At 57.3% G+C, this 10086-nt stretch overlaps 1 protein-coding gene across 1 annotated transcript in view; it reads right to left on the reverse strand.

Moving 5' to 3' along the window:
- The window catches only part of jmjd1cb (jumonji domain containing 1Cb), a 33079-nt gene extending 25714 nt beyond the window's left edge, over positions 1-7365 (reverse strand). Inside the window, exons 1-6 of the mRNA XM_080541874.1 lie at positions 7344-7365; positions 6303-6427; positions 5631-5777; positions 4422-4647; positions 1429-3425; positions 482-654 (exon numbers count right to left, since the gene is read on the reverse strand). Coding sequence (XP_080398000.1) covers positions 482-654; positions 1429-3425; positions 4422-4647; positions 5631-5777; positions 6303-6427; positions 7344-7350 — 2675 coding nt within the window. The 5' untranslated portion in view covers positions 7351-7365. The remainder of the gene's footprint in view (positions 1-481; positions 655-1428; positions 3426-4421; positions 4648-5630; positions 5778-6302; positions 6428-7343) is intronic.
- Positions 7366-10086: the final 2721 nt, after the last annotated feature.

The raw sequence follows: 10086 nt of genomic DNA on the forward strand, positions 1-10086 counted from the left end.
GCGGTGTGGCATGTGATATCACAGTGCAGCACCGTACATAAAGAAGCGGGACCGGGCAGGACTCCCATCCAAGTGCGGCTTAATTAACGTTACATAACGGGCTTAACGAGTGAGAAGCGTTTAACAGCTCAATCGCACAGAGACGCCCCCGGGTAGAGAAATAGGCCATGCTTATAATAGAGAGAACATTGAGATCAGAGCGTTGGAGGGATGCATTTCTCCTACACGTTAGGTAAGTGTATCGGGGTGCGGGAGGGTGGGGGGGGGATTGTCTGAGTCCCCGGGACCCAGAACAGAATACTTCTATCATGAGAACCGGGGAACGAACGGCTGAACCACCTCGGGTCAGCAGGTCTCTGGGCTGCCGGTAGCATTAGCTTAGGTGGTAGCTATGGCTAGGCTATGGCTAGGCTATGGCTAAGGCTGGGCTAAGGATAGGCTACGGTTAGGCTAACGTTAGGGGGCAAGCAGGACAACTCACTCCTTGTGGATCTCTCCGACGGTCTTGGAGAGGGGGGGGCTGGCGTGGGGGTTGACCTTGATGGGCCGGTGGGGGTCGGCGCTGGCGGGTCGCTGGGGGACGTGGCTGAGGAGCCCCAGGCCGTCGCCGGAGGTGGGGGGGGCGTGCTGGTGGAGCCAGGGGCTGGGGGAGTTCTGGAACACACACACACACACACACACACACAGAGGGTCAAAGGCAGCTCTCAATGTTACATGGTCATATAATACTCTCTCAACCCCCCGGCCCACACACACTCACACCATAATGGTCACATACAAAACACTCACCCTCCCTCCCTCTTTCTCTCTCACTCTCCTACTTATTAGGTTTTCCCCCCCTCCCTCAATATCTTTCACTCCCTCCTCCCCACCCTGTCACACAAACATGCTACAACTGGCCTCAGAGAGAGAGAGAGAGAGAGAGAGAGAGAGAGAGAGAGAGAGAGAGAGAGAGAGAGAGAGAGAGAGAGAGAGAGAGAGAGAGAGAGAGGCAGAGCATGTGAACGCATGCAATGACTTTTGTTGGAAAAGCTTGACAGGACACACCCACACAGACACACACACACACACACACACACACACACACACACACACACACACACACACACACACACACACACAGAGACAGAGGTCCTCTTCCGGTCGTCAGGGGGATTGGTGTGGTTTGTTTGTCAGGATGAGCTCATCACATTCAGCCCTGAGCACAGAGAGGAGCTCTAGGCTGTCCCCTCATGACCCACACACACACACACACCCACAGCCTCTCTCAGTCACAACTCCTCTATTGACAAACACATCTGCTGTTCAGACTTCAGCAGACAACATTGAGACATTCCTCAACGCGATTCCTCAAGTCTAAAAGCAACACGAGAGAGAGAGAAACATTACTGGCAAGAGTACGATCGCCACGCTGGACTGAGACCTTACCCTCCTCATGGTGGCCTCGGAGTTGACCGTGTTCTCCGGGTGCACCCCCCACTTGGAGGAGGGCAGGCCGAGGCCCGGGGGGTAGGAGGAGTGGGTGCCGTTGGGGTACTGCCAGATGATGGGGTACAGGCTCAGCTGGTTGTAGGCCGTGGCGCTGTGCGTCTGGGCCAGCAGGGACGACTGCTGCTGCTGCTGCTGCTGGAGGAACTGCTGCTGGGCGTGTTGGTGGGCGTGGGGGTGGTGCTGCTGGGGGTGGTGGTGGGCCGCCGACAACGCCAGGTGCCCCCCCCCGAGGAGGGAGGCGGCGGCGCCGGGGGGAATCCCTGACAGCACCCCGGGGGGCAGCAGGTGGGGGTGGACCTGGTGGTGGGGGTGGGCGTGCACGCCGAGGGGGGAGGCGGAGGGGGCGAGCAGGTGGGAGGAGGCGTGGTGGCCCCCGCCGCCGGGGGTCAGGCAGGTGGCGTGGGAGGAGGCGTGCAGCGGGTGGAGGTGGGGGTGCAGGTAAGCCACGTGATTGGTCGGCTCCTGGTCGGGCCGGAGAAGCGCCGGGTCGCGGTACACGGTGAAGTGCTCGTTCTTGTCGATGATCAGGGGGCTCTTGGTGGCCTCGGGGGCCAGCAGCGGCGTGGTGGCCCCCCCCCGGGCCGGCACGGGCTTGAAGCCGGACCTGGGGGGTTCCCCGGGCTCAGCTTTGGGCGTCTGGCGGCCCGGGTTAGCCGGGGGGGGCGTGTTGTCCGGGTAACGGACGACTTTATGCTTGGAAACCTCGGGCGAGGTGTTGGGTTTGGGTTTGGACGACGCCTCGGGGACGCCTCCGCCGCTGTGGGTCTTTGACTTCGTGATGTCGGGGGAGGGGTTGGTAGGGGGTTTGGGCTTCAGGACCTCGGGGGAGGGGCAGGGGGCGGGCTTGAGGGGCTTGGGGGGGGGGACGTCCGGAGACTCGGGCGGGCTCAGCTTGCGGGACAGCTTGCGGATCTCGATGCAGGGCGCCGCGATGGAGGTGGTGAGGTACTGCTGCTGCTGCTGCTGCTGCTGCTGGGACGTCTGCTTCTCCCGCTCCGCCACCGCGGCCGACTCGCTGACGGACGTGAGCAGCGGCCTGATGACCTCGGGGGAGGACTGGCCCGGCTCCGGCTTGCTGCCTAGGCTGCGGGCCAGGGCCAGGTTCTGCTGCTGCTGCTGCTGGTCGCTGTCCAGCTTGCGGACCTCGGAGACGACGGAGGAGGGGGGGTTCAGCACCAGGTGTCTGGTGGTCGTCTCGGAGACGTAGAGAGGCGGCTCGACCGCCGTCTGGGAGGCCAGCAGGGCCGACACGGCCTCAGAGTTCTCCCGGTGGTGGGCGTCTTTGGCCTCGTCCGTGACGATGTCGATGGCGGCGCACTTCTGGGGCTGAATCTGGGTCCGGAGGAGGCTGCTGCTGCTGCTGCTGGTGGTGGTGGTGTAATGGTCCTTGTTGGACGGGCCTTTCACAGTGCTTTTAGTCTCCATGATGCAGCCTCCTCCCGGCGGGGGGGCCTCTGGACCCTCTGGGGGGTACGGCGGCATGGGCGGAGGCTGGGAGGGTTGCCGTGGAGACCTGTCCTCCGCCGGAGCAGCCGGCTGGTGCGCCTCGAGCGGCTCGGTCTTCACCTTCACCTTCTTCTCCTCCGACTGCAGCTCCTCCCAGAGAGACAGGCGGCCAATCACGGTGGCCGGCGGCTCCTCCGTCCCCGTCCCTCCCACCACCTTGGAGACCTGGGACTTGGAGTCCTCGTCCTCCTCGCCCGCAGCCTTCGAGGTGGTGCTCTTGCCCTTCAGCTCGTTCTCCGAGCTGTGCTCCGAGGAGGAGCAGGAGGAGGAGGAGTCCGCCAGCCTCTTGCTGGAGAGCTCGGAGTCGCTGCTTTCCGAAAAGCTTTCGGACACTTCGGTTTTGAGTCTTTTTAAAACGCATTTCTTCTCCTCCTCCTCGGGTTTCCTCCTCTTGTTGACGGCCAGCTTACTTTTATTCTTGGGAAAGTCTAGGGAAGGGAAAAGAAAAGAAGAAGGGATGATATATTAACTTCCTTTTCAACGAGCTCGACGTACCACACCACCACCGCCATCTATTTCTCTTAAGTGTTTCTAAGTGACAGGAACATGATGTCATCTAAGCTCTTTCATGGAATGCTGATTGAGACCTAAGTGGTGCATTTACTGGCGTGATACATGGGCCTGGTTAAACGCAGGCACACTTAAAATGTCAATTTTTCTCTCCTCACGGCTGCTCCTCCGGCACTTATCTCCCATCCCTCTGGCAAGAGAGCTTCTGGGTAATTAAAGGAGTGTTGTTTCTCCCTCCTCCTGTACTGTACCGTACACAGGAAGTTGTCCTGGTTTGGTCGCTAGACAGCGGTTGCTAGACAGATGCTTCTAACATGCAGACAGGGAGATCTCCTGCCGTTTGTTGGCTACTTACTTACAAGTGTGGAACAAATCGCTGCGTGTGTCTTTGGGCCAATAATATTCCGACATAACTCATAATTCCAACATTTCCCTAACATGAAGAAGAGCAGTGATGACTGTCTGAGAGTACATTGAGAATGGCCACAGAGTCACTATGCTCATACGTCTAGCAGATCACAGTCTCATAATACAACGCAGAAATGAACCATAGAATATTGCATGTGATACGAGACAGACTCAGCTCTATGTTCAGCTCTAGGGTGTGTGTGTGTGTGTGTGTGTGTGTGTGTGTGTGTGTGTGTGTGTGTGTGTGTGTGTGCATGCGTGAGCATGTGTGGGTGTGTACCTGTGAGAGGTGTGTGTGTGTGTGTGTCTCCCTACCTCCTCTCCCTGTGTGTGTGTGTACCTCCTCTCCCTGTGTCTGTCTCCCTGTGTGTGTGTGTGTGTGTGTCTCACCTCCTCTCCCTGTGTGTGTGTGTGTGTGTGTGTGTGTCTCTCACCTCCTCTCCCTGTGTCTGTCTCTGTGTGTGTGTGTGTGTGTGTGTGTGTGTGTGTGTGTGTGTGTGTCTCACCTCCTCTCCCTGTGTCTGTCTCCCTGCCCTTGTCGTCGTCGGCTGCGCTGCTGTCTGAGCCCTTCCTGCGCGCCTGGCGGGAGGAGCCTCGCTGCTGCCCCGGGGGATTCTGGGATAGCTGCTGGTTCTGCTGGGCCTGTTGCTGGGCAACCGCTGCCTTGGGGGCGGAGCCTGACGAGTTCATCACGGGCCTGGGGCTGTTGGCCTGGGCCCGCGTGTAATGACCCTGAGAGGGAGGAAAGCACGGAGAGACGTGAGACGCTACAACCACCAGGAGAGGAGGGGGGGGAGGGAGGCGGGGGACAAGGAGACAAGTTCTAGGGGAGGAGGAGGAGGTCTAGGGGGTACTAGGGGAGGTGTAGGGGGTAGAAGAGGGTACTAGGGGAGGAGTAGGAGGTAGTAGGGGGTACTAGGGGAGGAGGGGGAGGTACTAGGGGAGGAGGGGGTAGTAGGGGGTAGTAGGGGAGGAGGAGGGGGGAGTAGGGGTACTAGGGGAGGAGTAGGGGGTAGTAGGGGAGGTCTAGGGGTTACTAGGGAGGAGGGGGGGTAGTAGGGGAGGAGGAGGTCTAGGGGGTACATGGGGAGGAGGGGGGGTAGTAGGGGTACTAGGGGAGGAGGGGGGGTAGTAGGGGTACTAGGGGAGGAGGGGGTAGTAGGGGTACTAGGGGAGGAGTAGGGGGTACGAGGGGGAGGTATTAGGGGAGGAGGAGGAGGAGGTACTAGAGGTATTAGAGGAGGTACCTGAGAGCTTCCTGTAGTGCTGGTGGTTCTCCCTCCTGCCGTCTGCTGACACACACCCCGATGTCAGGTTACACAACAACAACACCAGAACAACAGCAGAGAGAAGGAGGACAGAGACATCTGGTGAGGGATGAAGGGCTCCAGCTGTACCACATTAAGCTACCGACCGCTACCGTCACAAAGCTGACATGTACTACTTATTTCCTCTAGTTCCGTTTTATGTGATTTGACTATGTCCTGTAATTCTGTGATGTTTTTATTTCCTGTAGTTCTGTTTTAAATTGTTTATAACATCTGAGGCCGTATTTCCCATGTGGATTTACCTGCCCAGGGACTGCTGGTGCAAGCGAGTCAATGATTGTCCATTGTCCCTTTTAAATAAACGGAAAAACAGTGGAACACAGTGGAACTGGACTTTAAAGCCGGTTGTAGACATGGACAGTAGGGAGGGGGGGAGGGGTGACTCACGTGGGCGGTGCTGCTGTTGTTCTGACTGGACCTGGACCTGCGTCTGGAGGTGATGCCTATGTTCTCGCCTTTCAGAAGAGAGTGGACAACATCGTCTAAGAAGGTCATCTGTACCATAGAGGGGTCCACGTTCTGAGGCTCTAGTACCTAGAGGAGAAGCACACAGTCATGTTGGTGTCACCCCCATACCTCACATTGGGTCTGACGCCGGGAGGGAGGGAGGGAGGGAGAGAGAGAGAGAGACAGATATGGACAGAGACAGAGAGAGATAGACTGACAGATAGAGAGAGAGACAGATATGGACAGAGACAGAGAGACAGAGAGAGACAGAGACAGACAGACAGAGAGAAAGAGAGAGACAGAGAGAGCGAGAGAGAGAGAGAGAGAGAGAGAGAGAGAGAGAGAGAGAGAGAGAGAGACGAGGAGGAGGTGCAGGGTGTTGTGTGTGTGTGTGTTACAGGTGTGTTACAGGTGGTGTAGGGTGTTGTGTGTTACCTGGTTGTTTGTTACCAGGGTGTAGTGTGTTACAGGTGTGTTACAGGTGTGTTAAGGTGCAGGGTGTTGTGTGTTACAGGTGTGTGTGTGTGTGTGTTAAGGTGTGTTACAGGTGTGTTACAGGTGTGTGTGTGTGTGTGTTAAGGTGTGTTACAGGTGCAGGGTGCGGTGTGTTACCTGGTCGTTCATCACCACCATAGTGCGGCTGAAGAGGTCGTGGTGAGTGATGATGCCTGTGAACCACTGCGTGGCCGAGTCCTGCCTGTAAACCCTCACCCTGTAGCCATTTAAGGAGTATGGACCTGGTGGGGTGGAGACTGAAGAGGTCAATTATGACCAGGGGAACTGCAGGCCAGCAGCGGAAGCCATCACAACAACATGAGAGGGAGGGGGGGGGAGGATGGGGGGGGGGACTGTGTGTCTGTCTCTCTGTCTGTGTGTCTCTCTGCCTGTGTGTCTGTCTGCCTGTCTGTGTGTCTGTCTGTCTGCCTGTGTCTGTCTGTCTGCCTGTCTGTGTGTCTGCCTGTGTCTGTCTGTCTGTCTGTCTGTGTGTCTGTCTGCCTGTCTGTGTGTCTGCCTGCCTGTCTGCCTGTGTGTCTCTAGCACACACACACACACACACACACACACACACACACACACCACACCACACACCACACAATGCTATCACATCCAGAGCCTAAAACCACACAGCCATTTTCGCTTTCTTTATTTTCTCCTTCCCTCGTTCTCTGTTCTCTGTCTCCTCCTCCTCCGCAGATCACTGGGATACTTTACTCTCTGTCTGTGTGTGTGTGTCTGTGTGTGTGTGTGTGTGTGTGTGTGTGTGTGTGTGTCTCAGCTCCCTGCCAAGTCCAGCAGTTCTCTCTAATTGTGGGGCTGGAATGTGGCGGTGGTCCTTGTAAACAACAGGCCCGGCCAAGACCACCAGGCCTCCTCCTCTGTCAGGTAACACACACACACACACACACACACACACACACACACACACACCTGGGCCGAGCAGCCTCTGTCTCAGGACTACTGTCTGGTCACAATTCCCATGCACACACACACACACACACACACACACACACGCTCACGCCCACGCACACACACACACAGCTACACTGCCTGGCCTGATGCGTCCTAGCTCAGCTGTCTGTGGGTCAGAGGGAGGGAGGGAGGAGGGGGGGGGAGAGGGAGGAGGGAGGAGGGATGATGTGTGTGTGTTCTTACCTTGCATAAATATCTCCTGCACCTTCTGGTCCTTCAGCCAGGCCTTCACCTCCTCCTGCAGCTGGGGGTTGTCTCTGAGCACGGGGCTGGCGCTGTCCACCTCCTCCTGCACACATATAGAACATGGTTAATGGACTGGCTTATATATCGCCTTTCTCCAAAGCGCTTTACAACGGCCTCTCATTCACGCATTCACACACATTCACACACCAATGGCGGGGTTTAGTGTCTTGCCCAAGGACACTTCGACATGTGGCCAGCCAGGGCTCGAACCGCCGATCTGCCAACCTTGCGATCATTAGACGGCAGCTCTACCTCCTGAGACACACACACACACACACACATACATACAGGGCTAGGACACACACACACACACAACCCTGTCACAGTGTGGACCGTGGAACCTGTTCTTTGTTTGGTTACCATGACGACCACGTCGCTAGTGTCCAGAGATCGACAATAAACCTCGCAGAACGGCCTCATTTCACTGATATATGACGTCCGAACGACAATCATGTGTACACACACGCACGTACTCTGTATAAAAAAAATACTGCCCCCCTTGAACATAATGCTGATAATGTGTTGGACAACTAAATATCTGTGATATCCTGACAATGACGACATCAGCCTTAGCCTCTGTGAAACGCTGTTCCCACAACGGTAGAAATGCTCATAGTGGTGCTAATTCAAATGCTAACAGCATCACTGCTAATGGACTCTGTTCTCTGTTCAGGAGCAGAGGAGCGATGGACGAACACAGAAATGCCAAGTAAACAACATCTCCAGTCAGCTGACACACACACACACACACACACACACACACACACACACACACACACACACACACCAGATGTTTGCCTCTACATCGAGCCTGAGCAGCTGCTGTGTCTGTATGTGTGTGTGTGTGTGTGTGTGTGTGTGTGTGTGTGGCAGCAGGGGTCAGGAGGTCAGGGGGGGGGCAGAGGGGGGTCCACCCACCACTTCCATTCATTGTTGTTGGTGATGAGGAGGGGAGGAGGGGAGGAGAGGAGGGGAGGAGGGCCATGTGATGAGGCCGTCGCTGTTTACACACTCACTCAGCAGGCCTCCACACACACACACACACACACACACACACACACACACACACACACACACACACACACACACACACTGGAAATACCCTGCTGCTTCACCCTTTCTCTCTCTCTCTCACACACATGCGCACGCACAGTCCACACACACACACACACACACACACACACACACACACACACACACACACACACACACACACAGTGTAGGAGGCCTGGGAAGACTGTCATTCACTCAGACGAGCCTCTCATACTCTCAACATCACCAAGGGACAAACCCTGGGAGAAACGGCATGATTACACACACACACACACACACACACAGACACACACTCTAACAGAATGTTTTAATGGGAAAATCATACAGTATATGAAAACCCCAAATGAACATACACAACACATGCCCACCCTTCTCCCTCGACACACACAGACACACACAGCAGGGTACAGGGGGGTACAGGAGGGTACAGGGGGGTACAGGAGGGGACAGCAGGGTACAGGGGGGTACAGGAGGGTACAGCAGGGTACAGGAGGGTACAGGAGGGGACAGCAGGGTACAGGAGGGTACAGCAGGGTACAGGAGGGTACAGGAGGGTACAGGAGGGTACAGGAGGGGACAGGAGGGTACAGGAGGGTACAGCAGGGTACAGGAGGGTACAGGAGGGTACAGGGGGGTACAGGGGGGTACAGCAGGGTACAGGAGGGTACAGGAGGGGACAGCAGGGTACAGGAGGGTACAGGAGGGTACAGCAGGGTACAGGAGGGTACAGCAGGGTACAGGAGGGTACAGGAGGGTACAGGAGGGTACAGGAGGGTACAGGAGGGTACAGCAGGGTACAGGGGGGTACAGCAGGGTACAGGGGGGTACAGGAGGGGACAGCAGGGTACAGGAGGGTACAGGAGGGGACAGGGGGGTACAGCAGGGTACAGGAGGGTACAGGAGGGTACAGGGGGGTACAGGAGGGTACAGGAGGGTACAGGAGGGTACAGGGGGGTACAGGGGGGTACAGGAGGGTACAGGAGGGTACAGGAGGGTACAGGAGGGTACAGGGGGGTACAGCAGGGAGGAGCAGGGTACAGGAGGGTACAGGGGGGTACAGCAGGGTACAGGGGGGTACAGCAGGGTACAGGGGGGTACAGGAGGGGACAGCAGGGTACAGGAGGGTACAGGAGGGGACAGGGGGGTACAGCAGGGTACAGGAGGGTACAGGAGGGTACAGGGGGGTACAGGAGGGTACAGGAGGGTACAGGAGGGTACAGGGGGGTACAGGGGGGTACAGGAGGGTACAGGAGGGTACAGGGGGGTACAGGGGGGTACAGGGGGGTACAGGAGGGTACAGGGGGGTACAGGAGGGTACAGCAGGGAGGAGCAGGGTACAGGAGGGTACAGGGGGGTACAGGAGGGTACAGGGAGGTACAGGAGGGTACAGCAGGGTACAGGAGGGTACAGGAGGGTACAGCAGGGTACAGGAGGGTACAGGGGGGTACAGGGGGGTACAGCAGGGTACAGGGGGGTACAGGAGGGGACAGCAGGGTACAGGAGGGTACAGGAGGGTACAGGAGGGTACAGGGGGGTGCAGCAGGGTACAGGGGGGTACAGGGGGTACAGGAGGGTACAGGAGGGTACAGGAGGGGACAGCGGGGTACAGGAGGGTACAGGGGGGTAC

The sequence above is a fragment of the Nansenia antarctica genome (assembly GCF_963989245.1).
Source record: "Nansenia antarctica genome assembly, chromosome: 11".
NCBI lineage: Eukaryota > Metazoa > Chordata > Actinopteri > Argentiniformes > Microstomatidae > Nansenia > Nansenia antarctica.